Raw genomic sequence first — 25,984 nt, forward strand, 5'->3', positions numbered from 1 at the left:
TTTGCGAGCTGAGGGGCGCTGGAGGAGAAGTTTGGGCTACCCCCGGGAAACGCTTTCAGGTACATGCAAGTGAGGGCGTTTGTGAGGCGGCAGGTGAGGGAATTTCCGCTACTGCCGGCACAGGGGAGTCAAGATGGGGTGATTTCAGGCGTATGGGTCGGAGAGGGCAAGGTGTCGGCGATATACCAGGAGATGAAAGAAGAGGGGGAGGCTTTGGTAGAGGAGCTGAAGGGTAAATGGGAGGTGGAGTTGGGGGAGGAGATTGAGGAGGGGCTATGGGCTGATGCCCTAAGTAGGGTTAATTCCTCTTCCTCGTGTGCCAGGTTTAGCCTGATACAATTTAAGATGGTTCATAGAGCACATATGACGGGGGCGAAGCTGAGTAGGTTCTTTGGGGTGGAGGACAGATGTGGGAGGTGCTCAGGAAGTCCGGCGAACCATGCCCATATGTTGGTCATGCCCGGCACTGGAGGGGTTCTGGAGGGGAGTGGCGGGAACAATATCTAAGGTGGTTAAAGTCCGGGTCAAGCCAAGCTGGGGGCTAGCACTATTTGGAGTAGTGGACGAGTCGGGAGTGCAGGAGGCGAAAGAGCCCGGCATTCTGGCCTTTGCGTCCCTAGTAGCCCGGCGAAGGAGGGGAGGGAGGGATGGGAGGGAGGGGGTAGGGGGGTTTCTCTGGGGGGCATTTGAGCAAGAAAACACATGAATGATCCGGAAACTGACATGTACGGGAAGAATCCAATGTACAAATTTCTATATCGTATTGACTTGCCATGTTCATGTCTTGCCACGTGAGTTCTCTTTCTTTTCTTTGTTACGGTTGAGTGGGGGGGGGGGGGGGGGGGGGGTTGTTTGTAAGGTGGAAAATATTGTTGAAAAAATTCTGAATAAAGACATATTTTTTTAAAAAGGAATTATTAGGAAGTAAATTATTAGAAGTGAAAGAAAACACACCGGTTTCACGAGATTAAAATATTTATCATATAAAGAATGAAAGCCAGGATGCCTCATCGGTTCACTGTAGCACTTCAAACAACTTGTGTCCTTAACAAAAATGTATTTTTAAAATTCATTTACGGGATACAGGCATTGCTGGCCAAGCCAGCATTACATCCCGAATTGACGTCCCAAGCTGAGGACCCACCATCTGTGGATATTACCAAACTTAAAGAGAAAGCATATCATTGTGCAAAGACAGGTGGAAGACCTGTCTTTTGACCTCCCAAGAGCCCCTGAGAAACACTTTCATTATGTTGAAGAGTTAAACTGCAATAAATTGATTGTTTTTGTGCAATAGGCAAATACATACAGAAATTTTTGATTTCTTGTGTATACATTTATTATAATTAAAAACATCCCTCATTCAAGGAAGTACTTAAGTCTTACCTCTGTAATTTTTAATGGAAGGAATGATGCTGCTTTTGTTCACAAAGTTGTTTACTATTATGAGTGCTGCTGGAGAGCTGGATCCTCATATCAGTCTCTCTCTCTCTGGCACATGCACACCCTGCTCACATTCACATTCACTTCCCTCTCACTCACACACACATTCACACACACACTCTCATCTCTCTCTCCCTCGCTCCATGGCCACTTCCTCTCCCGCCTCAAGTACGTTGCCTCCCTCGCTCCGCTGTCTGCTCAGTCCCTCCCTCTCACCCTGGGCGAAATTCTCCGGTATCGGCGCGATGTCCGCCGACTGGCGCCCAAAACGGAGCAAATCAGTCGGGCATCGCGCCGCCCCAAAGGTGCGGAATGCTCCGCATCTTTGGGGGCCGAGCCCCAACCTTAAGGGGCTAGGCCCGCGCCGGACGAATTTCCGCCCCGCCAGCTGGCGGAAAAGGCCTTTGATGCCCCACCAGCTGGCGCGGAAATGACATCTCCGGGCGGCGCATGCGCAGGAGCATTAGCGGCCGCTGACGGCATTCCCGCACATGCGCAGTGGAGGGAGTCTCTTCCGCCTCCGCCAGGTGGAGACCGTGGCGAAGGCGGAAGGGGAGAGTGCCCCCACGGCACAGGCCCGCCCGCCGATCGGTGGGCCCCGATCGCGGGCCAGGCCACCGTGGGGGCACCCCCCCCCCCCCCCCGGGGCCAGATCGCCCCGCGCCGCCTTGTCCCGCCGGTAAGGTAGGTGGTTTAATCTACGCCGGCGGGACAGGCATTTTAGTGGCGGGACTTCGGCCCATCCAGGACGGAGAATCGCGCGGGGGGTGGGGGGGGCACCAACTGGCGTGGCGCGATTCACGCCCCCGCCGAATATCCGGTGCCGGAGAATTCGGCAACCGGCGGGGGCGGGATTCATGCCAGCCCCCGGCGATTCTGCGACCCGGCGGGGGGTCGGAGAATCTCGCCCCCTGGTCTGGACCTTTGAAGACTTACTTTCCCGCTGTTTCCAATTTGCCCAATCAGAGACTGGCTTGTCACTGAGTGCTCATTGGCTCACTAGCAAGCCTATCAGCAGCCAATTCAGGGAGAAACCAGTCTCTGATTAGACCAGCAGTTTCATAGCATTTTTCAAATTTTATACATCTGCCAGACCTACTGCAAAACGCCTGGATATATCCAACAGAACCCAGTTTAGGAAGCCCTGCTATAGAGGATACTGGTAACATCCCTGAAGTAGCTATAGATCAGGAAATGGATTGGAGGGAGGAACTCAGGAAAATTACACTCACCAGAGAGGTGGTATTGAGTAAATTGTTGGTGTTGCGGGCTGGCAATTGCCCGGATCCTGATGCACTTCACCCTCAGGTCTTAAAAGAAATGACTAGTGAGATAGATGATGCATTGGTTTCAATTTTCCAAAACTCCCTAGATTCGGGAAAGGTTCCATTTGATTGGAACATGGCAAATGTAACTCCATTATTCAAAAAGGGAGGATGACAGAAAGTGGGAAACCACAGGCCTGTTAGCCTAACATCTGTCACAGATAAAATGTTCGAAGCTGATATTAAAGTGGTTTTAGCAGAGCATTAGGATATGTTCAAGGTAATCAGACGCAGGTAATATTGTTTGGTGAAAGAGAAATCGGGCTGGATTCTCCGTTTCAGCGACTAAGTGTTGATGCCAACGGAGCATGTGTGCTCTTTTACGACCCAAATTTCTGCTTGAAACCCTCACCGATTCCGGGAGCGGTAAGGGGCTAGCACCGGCGCTGGGTGAAACTCCCGGCTCCCGCACCGGAAATGGCCGGGTCCCTGACCGTGCATGCGCACGGCTGACGACCTGCAGCGGTCGCGCCATACAACATGGCGCCGGCCGTGCGCGGTCCCAACCCACCATCCGTGACCCCACAGCACACCCCCTGGCCACCCCCCCATCAGTGTCCCCCCCCGTCCCCGTCCCCCCCAGAATGTTATGGCATTGGAGGAGGATTGAGTTCCCTAAGGGCAGATGGGCTAATGGATACCTTACCCATCCCTTGTATTATGAGGACCGTCAGAGGTGGGCAATAAGGCATCGAGCTACCCACCTCTCATTTTTAAAGGCTACTGCCCTCACTTGCTGAAAACGTGCCGAGGAGGGTGGGGGCGTAAATCCAGCCTAGCATCAGGTATTACCTTTTTGAATTTCGAATCTGCCAGAATTATCCCTCTCATTAAAACTCTCATTAAAACCACAAGAACACAAAAATTGGGAGCACATTGATTGATTGTTATTTATTGTCACATGTACCAAAGTACAGTGAAAAGTATTTTTCTGCGGCCAAGGGAACGTACACAGTACGTACATAGTAGACAATCAACAGAGTACATTGACAAATGGTACATCAACAAATTGTGATTGGTTGCAGTGCAGAACAAGGGCCAAACAAAGCAAATACATGAGCAAGAGCAACTTAGGGCACCGTGAATAGTGTTCTTACAGGGAACAGATCAGTCCAAGGGAGAGTCGTTGAGGAGTCTAGTAGCTGTGGGGAAGAAGCTGTTCCTGTGTCTGGATGTACGGGTCTTCAGACTTCTGTATCTTCTGCCTGATGGAAGAGGGCAAAGCCAGGGAGTGAGGGGTCTCTGACATTGTTGTCTGCCTTCCTGAGGCAGCGGGAGGTGTCATACAGAATCAATGGAAGGATGGGAAGCTTGGGTGATGTGTTGGGCTGAGTTCACTACACTCTGCAGTTCCTTGCGATCTTGGGCTGAGCAGTTGCCATACCAAGCTGTGATGCAGCCGGATAGGATGCTCTCTATGGCACATCTGTAGACACTTGTGAGAGTCGATGCAGACATGCCAAATTTCTTTAGCTTCCGTAGGAAGTAGAGACGTTGTTGGCTGCCCCTCCATTCAATACGATCAGGGCTGATCCGGGGTTTCAACTCCATTTTCCAGCCACTCTCCATATCCATTGACACTCATGCCTTGAGCCATCTAGGACCTAAATTCTGTAATCCCCTTGGCCTCACCACTTTTTTTCCACTTTTAAGATAGCACTTAAAACCTATCCCTTTGAGGAAGGAGTCTTTTAGTTCCCTTTATATCCCCATCTTCAGTTCAGTGTCAATTTTCTTGTCTGTCTAATCAAACTGGGAAGCCTCTTGGAATGGCACAGTGCTTATCACTGCTGCCTCAAGGCGCCAGGGACCCGGGTTTAATTATTGCCTTAGGTCACTGTCTGTGTGGCGTTTGTACCTTCTCCCTGTGTCTGCATGGATTTCCTCCAGGTGCTCCGGTTTCATCCCACAGTCCAAAGATGTGTAGGTTAGGTGGATTGGCCATGCTAAATTGCCCCTCACGTGTCCAGGGATGAGCAGGTGAGGTTACAGGTTATGGGGATAGGGCGGGATGGACATGGGTAGAGTGCTCATTTGAAGGGTTGGTGCAGACTCAATGGGCTGAATGGCCTCCTTCTGCACTGTAGGGATTCTATGAACTTCTCATGGTGCTATATAACTGCAAGTTGTTGTTCTATAGAAATTTGGGAGGCAATTTCATGTTCTTATGTCCCCCACAGCCCCTGAGGTGGCGAGGAAGGGTATAAAGCTGCAATAATGGTTCAAGGTTTAGTGCATGATACCACTTTGGTTAAGGAGTTGTGCTAGGAACAGGTGTCCAAATTATTGTCACTTAAAAATATGTAGCAGCACTTATTAATGAGAAGGCAGAGCATTTTGCCATCCAGCACTTCAACATCCCCTCCAAACAGCAAACAGCTGATTGGGAGAAAGTACAGCTTTGATGTTGATTTCAAGTGCTACTGAAACGGAATCTCGTCATTTGAGGATCATTGCTGCTGCAGTTGCTAAAGCACATGGGGGGACTTTCTGCAGCACTTTGTCAGGACTTCATCAACATTGGAGCAACATCTACTCAGGAAATTCTCTTGAAAAGTCCAGTGTACTATTCCACTGTACTGGAAACCAGAAAAAAGTCACCAGAAGAAAGAAAGTGTTTAGTCATTGGGCATCTTGCTGAGGGTCCCCCTGGATCTGGAGGAGGATATAAAACCACAGAGAGCAACATAAACTGCTGCAGGATAGGAAGGCAAGAGAATGAGATAGATAAGGTGGAGCCTGGTCCCACGTTGGTGCAAAATCTCCCTCATTCTCAGGACCTCTTTCACCAGGACCTCTGGTTCCACATCTGAGACCCCCCCCCCCCATCCAATCCCTCTACTCCCAAATCATCCTGCAACATGCTACTGCAAGTGTCAATCAACCAGAGCACATCTCCAGTGGCAGCGGGTGCAAGGATCCCACATATACTGCTCGATGGAAGGTTTATCTAATCAGCGCTTGATTGCTAAACCTGCAAATATTTGATTTCACACCTCCAGGAAAATTCAATCAGTTAGTCAACGATCAACCTTGAGATCTATGCAGGAATTCTCTGGCTTTTCGCTGGCGGCGGGATTCTCTGGTCCTGCCGGCAGCTCATCCTCGCTCACGGATTTCAATGGGAATTCCAATTGACAGCAGCGACAATAGAGAATCCCTCTGCGAGTGAACGGCAAGAAACATGTAGCTGGGAGGCCGGAGACTCCCGCCCCAAGTGTAATGCCTGCTCTTGGCACTTGGATCTAGTATGTCTCTCCTGTGGGCATCATGAATTGGGTTCAATTTGAATTGTTTTTTGGAGCAAGTAAGGAGACGGATTAAGGGCTTGCCCTGTCCAATCTGCACATTAGCTTTGTAACACTGAGAAAGGACCAAAATTGCACATTACAAAACCGCAACCGCACATCTTATTTGCACAGCACCTATTCAGCCCCTCTTTTCATCCTTAGCTAAAATAAACCCCACCCATAGTCTTTGCATTTGCCTTTAAATCTCCTACCTGAAGCTTTCATCACTGTTATTGTTTTCTGTGCAGTTCTGAAATATATAACAGTGTATGCTAATTTAATTTAAATATAATGGGCGCGATTCTCCACTCCCACGGAGGTTGGGAGAATCGCCTGGGCCGCCAAAATGTCCGGGGATGCCGGTCCGACGCCCTCCCGCGATTCTCCCAAGCGGCGGGAACGGCCCGGTCGAGTTTCGCGGGCCGGAGACACCGAAAATGGCGATTCTCCGGCACCCCCGCTATTCTGAGGCCCGGATGGGCCGAGCGGCCAGGCCAAAACGGCGGGTTCCCCCCGGCGCCGTCCACACCTGGTCGCTGCAGTCGTGGGCGATGCGTGAACGCTGGGGGGGCGGCCTGTGGGGGGGCGAGGGGGGATCCTGCACCAGGCTTCACCTGGAATGTGGGGTGGCCCGCGATCGGTGCCCACTGATCGTCGAGCCGTCCTCTCTGAAGGAGGACCTCCTTCCTTCCGCGGCCCCGCAAGATCCGTCCCCCATCTTCTTGCGGGGCGGATTTAGAGAGGACGACAACCACGCATGCGCGGATGACGCCCGTTATACGGCGCTGGCCGCGTCATCTATGCGGTGCTGCTTTTACGCGGGCGACAAGGCCCGGCGCGTGTAGATGACGCGGCCCTGATCCTGGCCCATTGTCAGGGCCTGAATCGGTCGGGACCGGGGCCGTTCTGCGCCGTTGTGAGCCTCGACGGCGTTGACGACGGCGCGGCCACTTCGGCGTGGGAGTGGAGAATCCCGCCCATGTTCTTGAACTTTACAGTTCTAAAAGTGAGTCGCACATAACTGGCCACATTGTACCAGTTCTGGAGAGTACTTTGAGTTGGTAAAAGTGGATAATTTTGTTCACGATCAATAATACCGGGTCGACTCAACATGCTTTACAAAAAGAAGCTGCTGTAGATTCATTGTCCTCGAGCAGTTTTCACTGTTCCATTATTGGCAACTTTGCCTTCAGTTCCTTGGAGCTTTAACCAGACATTCCTTTCCGAAATCTCTCTGCTTGTACGAGCATATAAACACACGAATTAGGAGCAGGAGAAGGCTATTAGGCCCCTCAAGCCTGCTCCAACAGACAATAAGATCATGGCTGATCTAATTTAACCTCAGCCCCACATCCCTGCCTAACCCCCGATAACCTTTCACCCCCTTGCTAATCGCAAATCTATTGAGCTCTGCCTTAAAGATATTCAAAGACTCTGCTTCTTTTGAGTAAGAGAGTTCCAAAGACTCTCAACCCTCAGAGAAAAAAATTATCATCGTCTATGTCTTAAATGGGCAACCCCTTATTTTTAAATAGTGACCCTAGCTCTAGATTCTCTCAGAAGAGGAAACACCATCTTCACATCCACCCTGTCAATACTCCCCAGGATCTCTAAAGGTTTGGATCAAGTCACCTCTTATTCTTCTAAACTCCAGTGGATGCATGTCTAACCTGCCCAGCCATTCTTGGCTAATAAACCTCTGAACTGCTTTTGATGTATTTGCATCTTTCCTTAAATAAGGGGACCAATACTGTACACTATACTCCACATGTGACCTCACCAATACTCTGTACGACTGAAACTTGTGGTATTATAGGTATTACGGTACCTGAGAGGCTAAAGCACCATTGGTAGAACCTGTATGCTTGCTATTGACTAGAGTGTATAATAGCTCCGCCCTGATAGGTGGGGTATAAGAACCCGTGCCGCGCCAGCAGCCTTCATTCTGTACCTGAGCTGCTGGGGGAAACATCTAGCTTATTAAAGCTTTCAGTTGGACTACAACCTCGCTTTAGTGGTCATTGATCGTGCATCAATTTAATCAGCTAAATTTTTTAAGAAGAAAGGATGGAGCTCCGAATCAAGCCGGAGTGTCTGCAACTTAGTGTCTGCGCGGCGAACTCAGCGGCAATCTTTAAGCACTGGCTGGCGTGCTTTAAAAGGGTATGTCGAGCCGGCCGAAAATGCACCCACGGGAGAGCAGAAACTGCACGTCCTGCACTCGAGGGTGAGCCCGGAGATTTACACCCTCATCGAGGAAGTGGAAGACTTCGATGCAGCAATTGAGCTGCTGAAAAGACACTATATTCGCCCGGTAAACCAGGTCTACGCCCGGCACCTGCTTGCAACAAGGCGACAAACCCCTGGGGAATCGCTGGAGGAATTCTACTGCGCATTCCTGGTGCTGGGAAGAAGCTGCGGGTGCCCGCAAGTTTCGGCGAGCGAACACACGGAACTCTTTGTCCCGGACGCTTTCGTGGCAGGTATGCTTTCGTCACAAATCCGCCAGCGCCTGTTAGAGAAGGACACCCTGGGTCTCGGAGGCACGGGCCCTTGCAGGCTCCCTGGACGTGGCCTCCAGGAACGCCCGCGCCTATGTTCCCGACCGCGCGGCAGCCCCCTGGGCAGCGTGGAACCCCGCAGCGGCCGACCCCGAGACTTCCCCCATTCCCCCTCAGGCCTGCGCTGCAAGGCGGCCTGGCAACCCCGAGGGGCCCGGCTGCCACTTTTGCAGGGAGCACAAGCACCCCCGCCAGCGCTGCCCGGCCAGCGCATCCACCTGCAAGGGATGCGGCAAAAAGGGCCATTTCGTGGGGGTATGTCAGGCCCGAGCGATGGCCGTGGTCTCCAGCGGCGAATGCGGACCGCCACCTCAAACTTCTCCACGGGCCCCCTGCGGCCAGCGGTCGCCGCCACCCCCATATCCCAGGGCCACGTGCGGACCCCAGGCGCCGCCATCTTGTTCCGCGCTTGAGGGATGGGCGGCGTCATTTTGTACACCCCCGGCCATGTGCGACCAATGGGAGGCACCATCTTGGAAGAACCCCCAGGACCCCAGCCTGAACAGAATTCCCAGCTACTGCGATTGGCCTCGGTGACCCTGGATCAGTCTCGACATCGAACACTCTCAACCGCTACGACGACCGTTTTCATCAACGGGCACAAGACGTCCTGCCTAATTGACTCTGGGAGCACGGAGAGCTTCATACACCCCGACACGGTACGGCGCTGTTCCTTCCTCATCCACCCTGCTAATCAAAAAATCTAACTGGCCTCCGGTTCCCACTCAGTGGAGATAAAGGGGTTTTGTGTAGAAAATCTCACAGTCCAGGGAAGAGAGTTCAAAATTTCCATCTCTATGACCTTCCCCACCTCTGCGCGGCTACACTCCTGGGTTTAGACTTCCAGTGTAACCTTCAAAGTCTGACCTTCCAATTCGGCGGCCCTATAACCCCCCCTTACTGTCTGCGGCCTCGCGACCCTTAAGGTCGACCCACCTTCCCTGTTTGCGAACCTCACCCCGGATTGCAAACCCGTCGCCACCAGGAGCAGACGCTACAGTGCCCAGAACCGGATCTTTATTAGGTCAGAGGTCCAAAGGCTACTGAGGGAAGGGGTCATTGAAGCCAGTAACATCCCCTGGAGAGCTCAAGTAGCGGTGGTAAAGACCAGGGAGAAGCAGAGGATGGTCATCGACTACAGTCAGACCATCAACAGGTTTACACAGCTGGACGCATACCCTCTCCCCCGCATATCCGACCTGGTAAACAGGATCGCGCATTATAAGGTCTTCTCCACGGTGGATCTCAAGTTCGCCTACCACCAGCTCCCCATCCGCACTAGTGACCGTAAATACACTGCCTTCGAGGCAGACGGGCGGCTCTATTACTTCTTAAGGGTTCCCTTTGGTGTCACTAACGGGGTCTCAGTCTTCCAGCGCGAGATGGACCGAATGGTTGATCGGTACGGTTTACGGGCAACATTCCCGTATCTCGATAATGTCACCATCTGCGGCCACGACCAGTAGGACCACGACACCAACCTCCGAAAATTTCTCCAGACCGCTAAAATCCTTAACCTAACATACAATAAGGATAAATGCGTGTTTAGCACCGGCCGTCTACCCATCCTCAGCCTCGTAGTCCGAAATGGAGTTCTAGGCCCCGACCCTGAGCGCATGCGCCCCCTTATGGAGTTCCGCCTCCCTCACTGCTCAAAGGCCCTGAAACGCTGCCTAGGGTTTTTTAGCCACTACGCCCAGTTGGGTCCCCAACTATGCGGACAAGGCCTGTCCCCTGATCCAGTCCACAGCTTTTCCCCTGTCGAAAGAGGCCCGCCAGGCCTTCAGCCGCATCAAAGCAGACATTGCAAAGGCCACGATGCACGCCATCGACGAGTCCCTCCCCTTCCAGGTCGAGAGCGATGCGTCCGACGTGGCTCTGGCGGCCACCCTCAACCAAGCGGGCAGACCCGTGGCCTTCTTCTCCCGTATCCTCCATGCTTCCGAAATCCGCCGCTCCTCAATCGAAAAAAGGCCCAGGCCATAGTAGAAGCTGTGCGACATTGGAGGCATTACCTGGCCGGCAGGAGATTCACTCTTCTCACTGACCAACAGTCGGTTGCTTTCATGTTCGATAATGCACAGCGGGGCAAGATAAAAAACGACAAGATCTTGCGGTGGAGGATCGAACTCTCCACCTACAACTACGAGATCTTGTATCGTCCTGAGAAGCTAAACGAGCCTCCTGACGCCCTGTCCCGTGGCACATGTGCCACCGCACAAGTGGACCGCCTCCGAGCCCTCCACGAGGACCTCTGCCACTCGGGAGTCACTCGCTTTTTCCATTTCATCAAGACCCGCAACCTGCCCTAATCCATCGAGGAGGTCAGGACTGCCACCGGGGACTGCCAAATCTGCGTGGATTGCAAACCGCACTTCTACCAGCCAGTGAGAGCGCACCTGATAAAGGCTTCCCGTCCCTTTGAATGCCTCAGCATAGACTTCAACGGCCCCCTCCCCTCCACCGACCGCAACGCGTACTTCCTGAACGTGATTGACGAGTACTCCCGGTTCCCATTCGCCATCCCCTGCCCCGACATGACCGCCACCACCGTCATCAAGGCCCTCCATAGCATCTTTGCACTGTTCGGTTTTCTCGCTTACATACACAGTGATAGGGGGTCCTCCTTTATGAGCGACGAACTGCGTCAATTCCTGCTCAGCAACGGCATCGCCTCGAGCAGGACGACCAGTTACAACCCACAGGGTAACGGACAGGTAGAGAGGGAGAACGGAACGGTCTGGAAGACTGTCCTACTGGCCCTACGGTTCAGGAATCTCCTAGTCTCCCGCTGGCAAGAAGTCCTCCCGGATCTGGCGTCCGCCGGAACTCCATGCACATTCCAGCCACCAGTTCCACTCCACCCTCCACCGCAGCACCTTACAGGAGATTCGGTCCTTCCGCCGCCCCCGCCTAGGCCCCCCCACCCACCGACGCCCCCCGCAGGTGCTCCCTTCCCAGGTCAGCCGTTTTTCCCACCATCGCCATCTAGGGGTGACAAAGCTGCCATAGAGATCGAAGCCACGCTCCCGGAGTCACAGATGCCCGAGCCTCCACCGGAGTCACCACCAAGGCTCCGACGATCACAGAGGACGACCAGGGGCCCCAATCGATTGATTGCTTCATTTTAACTGTAATCTGTAAATATAAACCACCAAATGTACATAGCTACCAGACTTGTAAATAGTTACTAAACACGGTACGGAGGTATTACGGTACCTCCATAACTAATTATACCATGGTGTTATGTTTTGTAGTTTTTGGCCACCACCCCCGCCGGACTCTTTTTAAACAGGGGGTGAATGTGGTATTATAGGTATTACGGTACCTGAGAGGTTAAAGCACCATCGGTAGAACCTGTATGCTTGCTATTGGCTAGAGTGTATAATAGCTCCGCCCTGATAGGCGGTGTATAAGAACCCGTGCCGCCCCAGCAGTCCTCATTCTGTACCTGAGCTGCTGGGGTAAACATCTAGCTTATTAAAGCCTTCAGTTGGACTACAACCTCGCTTTAGGGGTCATTGATCGTGCATCAAAAGTTATCCTCCCTATTTTTGCAATCAATTCCTCCCCACAATAAACAGTAATATTCTATTGCTTTCCTCATTACTTGCTGTACCTGTGATGCTCTTGTGATTCATGCACCATAGACACCCAAATCTCCCTGAATTTCAGACCTCCGTAATCTCTACTCCTTTCTGTCACCCATTAAAACCATTAAAATCTTTGACCAAGCTTTCAGTCACCTGCCCTAATATCCTCTTTTGTGGCTTGCGCTCCGATTTTGTGAAGCATCTCGGGATGTAGGTGCTATATAAATGCAAGTTGTATGCGTATTTTGGGGCATAGTTCTGTTTACAGACTGGACGAGCTTGATGCAGTTCGTTGGCAGATTTTACATTTGTGCAGGTGTTTATTTGTATTCCAAAGAAGTGGCTCTGTTTCTAAAAGATGGAGAAAGATGGATACAAAACGAAGCCAATAACTAATGAAAGGTTCTCATCATATAGGTACCTGAAACCATTCATTTCAGTGTTATTTCAAAGGCAGTGTCTTTTTTTCTCATCTCGGAAGTAGGTTTCAATCTATTTGAACATTTGACGGCACATTTTCCAATTACACCTGCTGTTCACACATGTTGGGAAACTGTGTACACAGCCTGTAAACTCAGGATCAAAGGGCTCGTGTCTCAGCTGAGTTCAAGGTAGAGTACGACCTTTAATCTGAGGGAAAAATAGTGGTTAGGAAAACCATTTCCTTTTCATGTCGCCCATTTCACTCCTTTGAGTGCTACGGGGAATGTAAGGACAGCTTGCCTCATTCAATTCGCAGTGTGATAAAAATATAATTATTGTTTTTCTTAACAGACTATATGCTATTTGAAATTGTGAAAAATACTTATCAATCTTTTTTCTATATCAGAAAGACCACTGTGTGAGAAGATTGATGACCAAGCTCATTCAGTTACACTGTAAAATGTACATTCCTGTTAATTCTGCACAGCCTTTCACTCTCCCACCTTTTGGGTTGTAGTTGGATTCATTTAAATGAAAGTAATTTAATTTGTTTTTCTGGGAACAGGATTTTCTAAACATTATTGATCGATGAAGTGCAAAGACTTGAAAAATTAGGCTGTTGCTGTTAGAACCAATGAGATTGCAGGTGATTGGACAGAGAAGTTTAAAAGTATGAATTAATGGGACAGTGTAAATAGAGAAAGAAGGCTGGATTCTCCATTCATTTAAGGCAGTGGGATTCTCCGGTCCCATTTCAGTGAATAGGAGCTGGAGTGGCGGCTGGGGACACTGTGGAGCACCCTTGGGGTGGACAGTGTTGTGGATAGCACATATAGAGAGGTGGTTGTACCACAGGCTAAGACTCCACAGGCAGGAAGGGAATGCGTGACCACCACGCAGAGCAAGAGGGCGAGGCAGGTAGTTCAGGAATCTCCTGTGGCCATTCTCCTGAAAAACCGATGTACCGCTTTGGATACTGGGGGAATGACCTCTTAGGGGAAAGCAGCAACAGCCAAACCCACGGTTGCACCACGGTTGGCTCTGCTGCACCGAGGAGGAGTAAAAAGTGTGGGATTGCAATAGTTAGAGGGAATTCATTGCAAGGAGAATAGGCGGGCATTTCTGTGGCCACAAACAAGACTCCAAAATGGTATTGTTGTTAAAGAGGAAATTAACACAATAGTGAGGAAGAATATTAGCTCCAACAATGTGGAATCTGTTTCGGTCGATCTGAGAAACACCAAGAGGCAAAAACGTTTGGGAGTCACAAATAGACCCCCAAACAGTGGTGCTAATGTTGGGAATGGCATTAAACATGAAACTAGAGAATCATATAAATATGGGTGATTTAATCTGCATATGGATTGTGCAAACCAAATTAGTAAAAATACCGTAGAGGAGGAATTCCTGGAGTCGTGATGGGATGATTTTCTGGACCAATACGTTGAGGAACCAACTAGAGTACAGGTCATCCTAGACTGGGTACTGTGTAATGAGAAAGGAATAATTGGCAATCTTGGGAATGAGCGAAGATATCATGATAGAATTTCTGGCGGGGACTGCCTGGGGATGGACCGGTGGCGGTGCGGATCACGGACTGGGGGCGGGTCTAAAAAAGGGGATGACTGATCGGCGGGGGGGGGCAATGAGCCCCCCAACTAGGCTGATGACCTGGAATGTTCGAGGGTTAAATGGGCCGGTCAAAAGGGCACGTGTGTTCGTGCATCTTAGGGGATTGAAGGCGGACGTGGTAATGTTGCAGGAGACGCACCTTAAGGTAACAGACCAGGTTAGACTGAGGAAAGGCTGGGTCAGCCAGGTGTTTCACTCGGGACTAGATTTAAAGACTAGAGGGATCGCGATCCTGAACAATAAGCGGGTGGTGTTTGAGGCGGGTAGAATAATCTCAGACGTGGGAGGTCGGTACATTATGGTCAGTGGGAACCTGGAGAGGGTGCAGGTGGTATTAGTAAATGTGTATGCGCCAAATTGGGATGATGTGGAGTTTATAAAGAGGATGCTGGGAAAGATACCGGACCTGGACTCGCACAGGTTGGTCATGGAAGGGGACTTCAATACAGTTATGGACCCTGGCTATGACCAGTCAAGCTCGAAAACGGGCAGGATGCCAGCAATGGCAATGGAACTAAGAGGGTTCATGAAGCTGATGGGGTGGATCCATGGAGGTTTGGACAGCTGAGCGTGAAGGAGTTCTCCTACTCACACGTGCATAAAGTGTATTCCCAGATTGATTTCTTTATTTTGAGCAGGGCCTTTCTGGCTGAGGTAGTGGACACAGGGCAATCGGCAATTACAATCTCAGACCATGCACCGCACTGGGTTGACCTGCAGGTTAGCAAAGACGTTAACCAGCGCCCGCACTGGAGGTTGGATGTGGGACTCATGGCGGATGACGGGGTGTGCGAGCGGCTGAGGAAATGCATTCAGAACTACCTGCAGGTCAATGACACGGGGGAAATTTCGGCAATGGTGGTTAGGGAAGCACTGAAGGCGGTGGTAAGGGGGAAGCTGATCTCGGCCCGGGCTCATAGGGAGAAGGTTGACAGGGCAGAGACGGACCGATTGGTAAAGGAGATATTACAAATCGATAGGAGGTATCCAGAGACCCCGGAGACAGGGCTCCTGAGGGAACGGCAGAGGTTGCAGGCGGATTTTAGCTTGCTGACCACAGGGAGGGTGATGATGCAGCTGAGAAAGGCGAGGGGGGCGATTTATGAACATGGACAGAAGGCCAGCAGAATGCTTTCAAAGCAGCTTAGGAAGAGAGAGGCAGCTAGGGAGATTGGGAAAGTAAAGGACGGTGAGAGGAACCTGGTTGGTGATTCGTATAGGGGTGAATAAGGCATTTAGGGATTTCTACAGCAGGCTGTATAGGTCGGAACCCCCTAGGGGGCTGGAGGGGATGAGGCGCTTCTTGGAGGGGCTGAATTTCCCAATGGTGGACAGGGAGCGGGTATAAGGGCTGGGGGCCCCAATTGGGCTGGAAGAGATAGTGGAGGGTCTGAAGGCCATGCAGGCGGGTAAGGCCCCGGGTCCGGACCGGTACCCAATGGAGTTTTATAAAAAGTTCTCGGGGATACTGGGGCCAGTGTTGTTGAGGATGTTCAATGAGGCAAGGGAGAGAGGGTTGCTGTCCCCGACGATGTCACAGGCAATGATTTCGCTGATTCTTAAACTCGACAAGAACCCGGAGCTGTGTGGATCCTCCAGGCCGATCTCCCTGCTGAATGTGGATGCCAAGTTGCTGGCCAAAATCTTTGTCCTCCAGGATTGAGGATTGTGTTCCGGACGTTATTGCGGAGGACCGGACGTTATTGGGGAGGACCAGACGGGGTTTGTTAAGGGTAGGCAGTTGGTGGCCAATGTAAGAAGGCTGTTAAATGTGATCATGATGCCCCCGGAAGGTAGGGAGGTTGAGGTAGTGATCGCAATGGATGCAGAAAAGGCTTTTGATCGGGTAGAATGGGATTATCAGTGGGAGGTACTGGGACGGTTCGGATTCGGGCGGGGCTTTATTGACTGGGTCAGGTTACTGTATCAGGCTCCTGTGACAAGTGTACGGATGAACTTTAAAAAAAATATATATATATTGATTAAAGTTTTTTAACAACACAATTTTTTTCATTTACAAATAATACCCCCCCCCCGGTAACAAAAGAACACAAAATCGCACTGAGCAAGATATATACATGACAAAATGGTATATTTACATAGCTTTATACACTGGCTCTCGCCCGCACGTGCCAGTTTCCCCCACCCTCCATGTTGTCTCCATCCCCTCAAACAATCTCTCGCTGCCCCCCTTCCTCTTCCCCCCACCCCCCCCCCAGGGTTGCTGCTGCTGCTGCTGCTGACCGACCTTCCTCTAACGCTCCGCGAGGTAGTCTAGAAACGGTTGCCACCGCCTGTAGAACCCCTGCGCAGACCCTCTCAAGGCAAACTTAATCCTCTCCAGCTTTATGAACCCAGCCATGTCGTTTATCCAGGCCTCCAGGCGAGGGGGCTTCGCCTCCTTCCACAATAGCAAGATCCTTCGCCGGGCTACTAGGGACGCAAAGGCCAGAATTCCTGCCTCTTTCACCTCCTGCACTCGCGGCTCATCCACTACTCCGAATATTGCTAGCCCCCAGCTTGGCTTGACCCGGACTTTCACCACCTGAGATATTGCTCCCGCCACCACTCTCCAGAACCTCTCCAATGCCGGACATGACCAAAACATGTGAACATGGTTCGCCGGACTCCCTGAACACCTTCCACATCTGTCCTCTACCCCAAAGAACGTACTCAACCTCGCCCCCGTCAAGTGCGCTCTGTGAACCACCTTAAATTGTATCAGGCTGAGCCTGGCACATGAGGAGGAGGAATTAACCCTACCCAGGGCCTCAGCCCACAAACCTTCCTCAATCTCCTCCCCCAGCTCCTCCTCCCATTTACCCTTCAACTCTTCTGCTAGGGCTTCCCCCTCTTTCATCTCTTGGTGTATTGCCAAAACCTTGCCCTCCCCGACCCCACACCCGAGATCACCCTGTCTTGAATTTCTTGTGCCGGGAGCAGCGGGAATTCCCTCACCTGTCGCCTCACAAAAGCCCTCACCTGCATATATCTAAATGCATTTTCCGGGGATAGCTCAAACTTCTCCTCCAGTGCACCTAGGCTCGCAAATGTCCTGTCAATGAACAGGTCCCCCATTCTTCTAATCCCCGCCCGATGCCAGCCCTGGAACCCCCCCCCGTCCATATTCCCCGGGACAAACCGGTGGTTACCCCTGATCGGGGACCACACCGAGGCTCCCACTGTACCCCTGTGCCGTCTCCACTGGCCCCAGATCCTTAACGTTGCCGCCACCACCGGGCTCGTGGTATACTTTGATGGCGAGAACGGCAGCGGTGCCGTCACCAACGCCCCCAAGCTCGTTCCTTTACAGGACACCATCTCCATCCTCTTACATGCCGCCCCCTCTCCCTCCATAACCCACTTGCGGATCATCGCCACATTTGCTGCCCAGTAGTAGCTCCCTAGGTTTGGCAGTGCCAGCTCTCCTCGGTCCCTACTGCGTTCCAGGAACCCTCTCCTTACCCTCGGGGTCTTATTAGCCCACACAAACCCCATAATACTCCTACCTACTCTCTTGAAAAAGCCCTTGGTGATCACGATGGGAAGGCACTGAAACACAAACAAAAACCTCGGAAGGACCACCATTTTGACCAACGAGAGCGGCAACATGTCCCATCTTTTGAAGTCCACCTCCATTTGGTCCACAAACCTCGTCAGATTCAATTTGTGTAGGACCACCCAACTCCTGGCTATCTGGATCCCCAGATACCGAAAGCTCCCCTCCGCCCTCCTCAGCGGTAGGTCCCCTATCCCTCTTTCTTGGTCCCCTGCCTGTAATACAAAAAGCTCACTCTTCCCTACATTGAGCTTATAGCCCGAGAACTCCCCAAACTCCCTCAGAGTCTGCATGACCTCCACCATCCCCTCCATTGGGTCCGCCACGTACAGCAGCAGGTCATCCGCGTATAGCGACACCCAATGCTCTTCTCCCCCGCGGACCACCCCCCTCCATTTATTAGACTCCCTCAGTGATATGGCCAAGGGTTCGATTGCCAATGCAAACAACAGGGGGGACAGGGGGCACCCCTGCCTCGTTCCTCGGTACAGCCGAAAGTACTCCGGCCTCCGCCGGTTCGTCACCACACTCGCCACCGGGGCGCTGTAAAGGAGCTTAACCCAGCTAATAAACCCTCCCCCGAACCCAAACCTACGCAACACCTCCCAGAGGTACTCCCGCTCTACTCGGTCAAAGGCCTTTTCCGCGTCCATAGCTGCCACTATCTCCGCCTCTCCCTCCTCCGATGTCACCATTATCACGTTTAAGAGCCGCCGCACGTTAGTGTTTAATTGCCTGCCCTTTACGAATCCCGTCTGGTCCTCATGAATCACCCCCGGGACACAGTCCTCAATCCTCGTGGCCAGCACTTTTGACAGTAACTTAGCGTCCACATTGAGGAGCAAAATCGGCCTGTACGATCCACATTGCAGTGGGTCCTTGTCCCGCTTCAGAATCAAGGAAATTGTCGCCTCCGACATTGTCGGGGGCAGGGTCCCCTCCTCTCTTGCCTCGTTAAAGGTCCTCACTAGTAGCGGGGCCAACAGGTCCACATACTTTCTATAGAACTCCACCGGGAACCCATCCGGCCCCGGGGCCTTCCCCGCCTGCATACTCCCCAAACCCTTACTCAGCTCCTCCAACCCAATTGGTGCCCCCAAACCAGCCGCTCTTGCTCCTCCACCCTCGGGAACCGCAGTTGATCTAGGAATCGTCTCTTCCCCCCCTGGGGGCTGGGATCTGTACAGCTCTTCATCGAAGGCCTTGAATACCTTGTTTATTTTCATTGCACTCTGAACCGTGGCTCCCCCTCCATCTTTGATTCCCCCTATTTCCCTCACTGCTGTCCTCTTACGGAGCTGGTGTGCCAGCATCCGACTGGCCTTTTCCCCGTACTTGTCGGTCGCCCCCTGCGCCTTCCTCCACTGTGCCTCCGCCTTCCCCGTGGTCAACAGGTCAAACTCCGCCTGGAGCCGTCGCCTTTCCCCAAGTAATCTTTCCTCCGGGGCCTCTGCATATCTCCTGTCCACTCGCAAAATCTCCCCCACTAACCTCTCCCTTTCCATGCCCTCTGTCTTCTCCCTGTGAGCCCTGATGGAGATTAGCTCTCCCCTGACCACCGCCTTCAACGCCTCCCATACCACCCCCACTCGCACCTCCCCGTTGTCGTTGGCCTCCAAGTACCTTTCGATACACCCCCTCACCTTCCCACATACCACCTCATCTGCCAGCAGTCCCACGTCCAGCCGCCACAGCGGGCGTTGGTCCCTCTCCTCTTCCAGCCCCATTTCCACCCAGTGCGGGGCATGGTCCGAAACGGCTATGGCCGAATACTCCGTCCCCTCCACCCTTGGGATGAGCGCCCTGCCCAGAACAAAGAAATCTATCCGGGAGTAGGCCTTGTGCACGTGGGAAAAGAAATAAAATTCCCTGGCCTGCGGTCTTGCAAACCTCCATGGGTCCACTCCCCCCCCCCCCGTCTGATCCATAAACCCCCTGAGCACCTTGCCCGTCGCCGGCCTCTTACCCGTCCTTGATCTGGAGCGGCCAGTGCTGGATCCAGCACTGTATTGAAGTCCCCTCCCATTATCATTCCTCCTACCTCCAGGTCCGGAATGCACCCCAACATGCGCTTCATAAATCCAGCATCATCCCAGTTCGGGGCGTATACGTTTACCAACACCACCCACGTCCCTTGCAACCTACCACTCACCACCACATATCTCCCTCCGTTATCCACTACGATAGTCTTGGCCTCAAATGACACATGCTTTCCCACCAGAATTGCCACCCCTCTATTTTTTGCGTCCAGTCCCGAGTGAAATACCTGTCCTACCCATCCCCTTCTTAACCTAACCTGGTCCGCCACCTTCAGATGTGTCTCTTGGAGCATAGCCACGTCTGCCTTAAGTCCCTTCAAGTGCGCGAACACTCGAGCCCTCTTCACCGGCCCATTGGGCCAATCCCGTGTCCGCGTCTCCCTCACCCTCCAACCCCCCAGCTGGGGGACCTCCGTCCCGACCATCTCTTCTGTGTCCCATTCCCTTTCGACCAGTGCAGCAGCAACCCTTTCCACACACCCCCCACCCCCCGCTAGATCCCTGTCTAGCTTTTTTGCTCCCCCCATATCACTCCCGCAAGTCAGCTGACACCTGCTGACCCCGGCTTCCCCCGCCATCCCTTTGACCCCCCCCCGTGTGGGAGTCTCCCCATCAATATACGTTCCTTCATTCCCCTTCCCGCGCACGGGAAAAGAACCCCGCGCTTTCCAAAGCCTACCCTGCCCCCTCTGGCGCAGCTCCTGTCGCGGCCTTGTCTCTCTCCCCTCGCCCATATCACATTCCCTGCGCGTGGTTGACCCCCTATATACAACAACCATCATACTTCAACCCTCAAACACCCCCCACCCTTACAAACCCTCAATTAGAGTCCAACTTGTGTACGGATGAACTTTGGACTGCACCAGGGGACGAGACAGGGATGCCCCCTCTCCCCGTTGTTGTTTGCACTGGCTACAGAACCGTTGGCAATTGCTCTGAGAGCTCCAAGGGGCTGGAGGACTGGTCTGGGAGGGGGTGGAGCACAGGGTTTTGCTATATGTGGATGATCTGCTTCTGTACGTTTCGGACCCAGTCGAGGAGATGGAAGAAATCATGAAAATTTTAGAGGAATTCGGCCAGTTTTCGGGGTATAAGCTAAATATGGAGAAAAGTGAGATGTTTGTGGTTCAGGCGAGGGGCCAGGAGGGGCGACTTGGAGAGCTGCCGTTGGAATGGGACCAGCTGCATAAATTGAATCTGGCCCGGCTAGTGGACCAAATGAAGGACTATTTTCGGAGATGGGACGCGCTTCCGTTGTCTCTGGCCGGAAGGGTGCAAACGGTGAAAATGGCGGTCCTCCCGAGATTCCTGTTTGTATTTCAATGTCTCCCCATCTTTAGTCCGCGGTCCTTTTTTAAGCGGGTCAACAGAGTGATCACGGGCTTCGCCTGGGTGGGCGCGGGTAAGGAAGGTAATGCTTGAGCGGTGTCGGGGAGAGGGCGGGCTGGCGCTGCCGAATTTTAGCAACTATGACTGGGCAACTAATATCGCCATGATCAGGAAGTGGGTGGTGGGGGAGGGGTCGGCATGGGTGCATATGGAGGTAGCTTCTTGTAAGGGCGCCATTTTGGGGGCGTTGGTAACTGCGCCTCTGTTGCTCCCGCCGGCGCAGTACTCCACCAGCCCGTGGTGGTAGCGGCCCTGAGAGTTTGGGGCCAGTGGAGGCGGCATGTGGGAGCAGTGGGAGCATCGGTCTGGGCCTCAATTTGTGATAATCACCGGTTTGCCCTGGGAAGTATGGATGGGAGGTTCCGGATATGGCGGAGAGCAGGAATTGAGAGGATGGGGGATATGTTTATAGAGGGGAGCTTTCCGAGTATGAGGGCATTGGAGGAAAAGTTTGGGCTGGCGAGGGAAAACAAATTCAGGTATCTGCAGGTGCGAGACTTCCTTCGTAAACAGGTCTCGACCTTCCCGCTCCTACCGCTGAGGGGGATTCAGGATAGGGTGATTTCCAGAGGATGGGGAGGGGAGGGGAGCGTCTCGGACAACTATCTGGAGCTTATGGGGTCGGAGGAGACGCAGACCGAGGAGCTGAAGCGCAAGTGGGAGGAGCTGCTGGGAGATGAGATAGAGGATGGTCTATGGGCAGACACGTTGAGTAGAGTCAACGCATCTGCAACATGTGCCAGGCTCAGCCTGATACAATTTAAGGTTGTGCATCGGGCTCACATGACAGTGGCACGGATGAGCAGATTCTTTGGGGTGGAGGACAGGTACACAAAATGCCCGGGGGAACCAGCGAATCATGTCCACATGTTTTGGACATGTCCAAAACTTATGGGATTTTGGCAAGGGTTTGTGGATGTCATGTCCAAGGTTTTAAAAACAAGGGTGGCACTGAGTCCAGAGGTGGCGATTTTCAGGGTGTCAGAAGACCCGGGAATCCAAGAGGAAAGAGAGGCAGACGTTCTGGCCTTTGCTTCCCTGGTAGCCCAGAGACGGATACTATTAGCATGGAGAGACTCAAAGCCCCTGAAGTCGGAGACCTGGCTATCTGACATGACTAGCTTTCTCTGTATGGAGAAAATTAAGTTCGCCTTGAGAGGTTCACTGTCAGGGTTCACCCGGAGGTGGCAACTGTTCGTCGACTTCTATGCGGAAAATTAATTGTCAGCAGACGGGGTGGGGGGAAGAGTAGTTTAGGTTAGAGTAGGGGGTAATAAGGGTGGGACCTGTGCAGAAGGTAAACGGCTCTTGTACTACGTTTATGGTTTCATGTATATTGTTTATTTTGTTGTTCTTACCATACCAAAAATACCTCAATAAAATGTTTATTAAAAAAAAAATGATAGAATTTCTGTCTGCTGCAAAAATAAAACCGGAAAGGTGGCATCTTTACTCGGAGACTACTGAGAATGTTACCGCCATGGAAAATAGGTGAACAATATAGATTCCTTTCAGGGAAAGCTAGACAAGTATGTGAGGAAGGAATAGATAGAAAATATGCTGAGAGGGTGAGATGAAGTAGGATGGGATGAGGCTTGCACAGAGCATAAACACTGACCTAGGTCGGTTGTGCTGAAATGGCCTCTTTCCATGCTGTAAATTCTATGTATTCTCAGGACAAATTTATTTATGTCGGACCCCAATCCCCAATCCAAAGGAAATTGCTCTGAACACAGCCTAACCCTGAATGATTATTCAAGAGAATTAACCTTTTAAAATTAATTTTCGGGATGTGGACATCGCTGGCTGCGCCAGCACTTATTGCCATCGCTAACTACCCTCTATTTCAGAGGGCATATGAGAGGCAACCACATTGCTGTAGATCTGGAGTCACATGTAATCCAGACCAGGTAAGGACGGCAGATTTTCTTCCCTAAAGGACATGAGTGAACCAGATGTTTTCACAACAATTGACTCTGATCATCATTAGGCTTTTTAATTCCAGTAAAAACGCCTCCAAATGCCAGTTTTTCCTCAAGAATTAAAATTTATAACAGCCAATCCAAACATGACAAAATACAACCCATTTGAGCCGCCATTGTTCGAACTGGACATTTTGCCCAGATCTTTGGCTTTGTTAACAAAGACAGTAAGTAGATTGAACATGTACAATTATCAACATTATTGTTTATGCAAAAGTTAATTTTTGAGTGTTTGTTTTATACAAATTCCTTTGTGAGAAAGCCAAAAAAAAAGTCCCTTTCCATTGTCAGGGGAGTAGGACTAATTGGATTAATTTTCGAAGAGCCAGTGTCTACACAATAAATGGAATGGTGTCCTGCGCTGCTTGGTTTTATTTTACAGCCTTGTTGCCCCTCAGTATTGGACAATGCTGCTGGTACTACCTCATATTATATGTGCAGAAACAGTAGTATGTTGAACCACTTCCTCAGTAGACCACCCACGGGTAGTGATGGAGGAAACCACATTTCCCTTGCATGTTTCTCCATCTCTTCCCTTTGAAAATTCCCAACCTCTTGTCTGATCACAATTCAAGATGAAGAAAGAAAAACTTACATTTATATAGCGTATTTCATGACCTCAGGACATCCCAAAGCACTTTACAGCCAATCAGCACTTTTGTTGTGTCGTCACCATTGTAAAGTGGGAAACACACGAGCCAAGTTGCACACAGCAATATGGCAATAACCAACCAATCTGTTTTTGGTGATGTTGATTGAGGGATGAAAGTTGGCCAGGGAACTAGAGTTAACTCCCCTGCTCATCTTCAAAATAATGTGATAGGGTCATTTACAGTCTCTGTGAGGGTAGACACTACTCCAGTTTAATACCTTGTTCGAAAGACTGTGCCTCCAACATTGCAGTGCTCCCTCAGGGAAACTGGTTTAGCTCAGTTGGCTAGACAGCTGGTTCGTGATGTAGAGCAAGGCCAACAGTGTGGGTTCAATTCCCACCTTCTCAACCTTGCCAATCGCCTGAGGTGTGGTGATCCTCAGGTTAAATCACCACCAGTCAGCTCTCCCCCTCAAAAGGGGAAAGCAGCCTATGGTCAGCTGAGACCATGACTTTACTTTGCTCACTGCACTGGAGTGTCAGCCTGGTTTCTGGAGGGTTCCCATGAACCCACAAACCTTTGATTCTCAGGGGAGTCTGCTATGCAATGGGGGATACAAAAACGGCAATTCCACACAGTAAAACTGATCCCCTCCAAAGGAGTAAATTTGTTCAAACCAATAAGCTGTTCTGAAAACTGCTTCTGCTCTTATCCTTCAAGGAGTGACCATAGCCTCGGGCAGATAAATAATTGGAATATTTTGTCTTTTCACCATTCAGATTACAGTTGAGAAGGACAGTGAATTGGACGTGACCGCCCCAAAACATGGAAGATTTGATATGTTCAACAACCCTCATATTGGGGGCAGCACGTGGGCAGGAGGAACTGGTGAGTTGCCCGATTTCAGAGAATTATCATAGAATTCATAGAATTTACAGTGCAGAAGGAGGCCATTCAGCCCATCAAGTCTGCACCGGCCCTTGGAAAGCGCACCCTACCCAAGCCCACACCCCCATCCTCCCCGTAACCCCGCCCAACCTTTTTGAACACTAAGGGAAAATTTGCATGGCCAATCCACCTAACCTGCACATCTTTGGAGTGTGGAAGGAAACCGGAGTCTCCGGAGGAAACCCACGCAGACACGGGGAGAACGTGCAAACTCCGCACAGACAGTGCGCCAAGCCAGGAATTGAACCTGGGGCCCTGGAGCTGTGAAGCAACTGTGCTAACCACTATGCTGCCGTGCTGCCAGGTGAAGAAGTTGGTTTCTAAACAAAACAATAAAGATAACAACAGATTTCATTTCCTTTTGTCATAATATACACCAGTATATCATGGTGCAGACACACACTGATGGACACACAGTGGGACCAATCAACACGCACACCATCGCAGCCAGTCACCAGTGAGAGCACACGCACTATAAAGACAGGGAGCATCAGAGTTCCCGCTCATTCGAATAGCAGCTAGCTAGGAGGACAGAGCTCACAGCCTGCAACACAGACATTCACCATGTGCTGAGTGCATCGACTGATTAGGACAAGGCAAAGGTCTTTAGTTAAAGCTGGTATCGTATTAACCCACAGTCTGAGTATGTTTAAACAGTTAATGATTCAATAAAATAGTGTTGCACTATTTCAAGTGTTGGTGACCTGTATGTGATCAAGAACACCCAACACATCACCTTTGAAGACACAACATTTATATTGTGTTAGTGTCCATGCTTGGTGTATTTTGCCTGGGTTGAACCTAACAGGCCAAGGCCACACCAGCGCGGGTTCAATTCCCGTACTGGCCTCCCCGAACAGGCGCCGGAATGTGGCAACCAGGGGCTTTTCACAGTAACTTCATTGAAGCCTACTTGTGACAATAAGTGATTATTATTATTATCCTCGCCTCCCCTCATCACAGAATTTTCACCTCCATGTGACTCACGAGCCTGTCTCTCCCATGTATGTGTCTCACAATTAACTTTGAGCTTCACACACCGGGTGTGAGCGGATCCAGAATTGCCAATATGTCAAAGATTGAACTTTGATATGATTAGAATTATTACTCTTAAGACATAACATCGGAGATAATCCTATAAAAGTCTCATTCTGACACTGGTTGGCAATTATTTTCATACATCCTGGCGTGCTGAATACAAAGGAAT

The 25,984-nt window shown here is 51.3% G+C and overlaps 1 protein-coding gene across 1 annotated transcript in view; it reads left to right on the forward strand.

Moving 5' to 3' along the window:
* The window catches only part of vwa8 (von Willebrand factor A domain containing 8), a 625,928-nt gene that overhangs the window by 517,997 nt on the left and 81,947 nt on the right, over window positions 1-25,984 (forward strand). Inside the window, exon 38 of the mRNA XM_072514383.1 lies at window positions 24,609-24,717. Within this exon, the coding sequence (XP_072370484.1) occupies window positions 24,609-24,717 (109 nt within the window). The remainder of the gene's footprint in view (window positions 1-24,608; window positions 24,718-25,984) is intronic.

The sequence above is a fragment of the Scyliorhinus torazame genome, chromosome 8 (genome assembly GCF_047496885.1).
Source record: "Scyliorhinus torazame isolate Kashiwa2021f chromosome 8, sScyTor2.1, whole genome shotgun sequence".
NCBI lineage: Eukaryota > Metazoa > Chordata > Chondrichthyes > Carcharhiniformes > Scyliorhinidae > Scyliorhinus > Scyliorhinus torazame.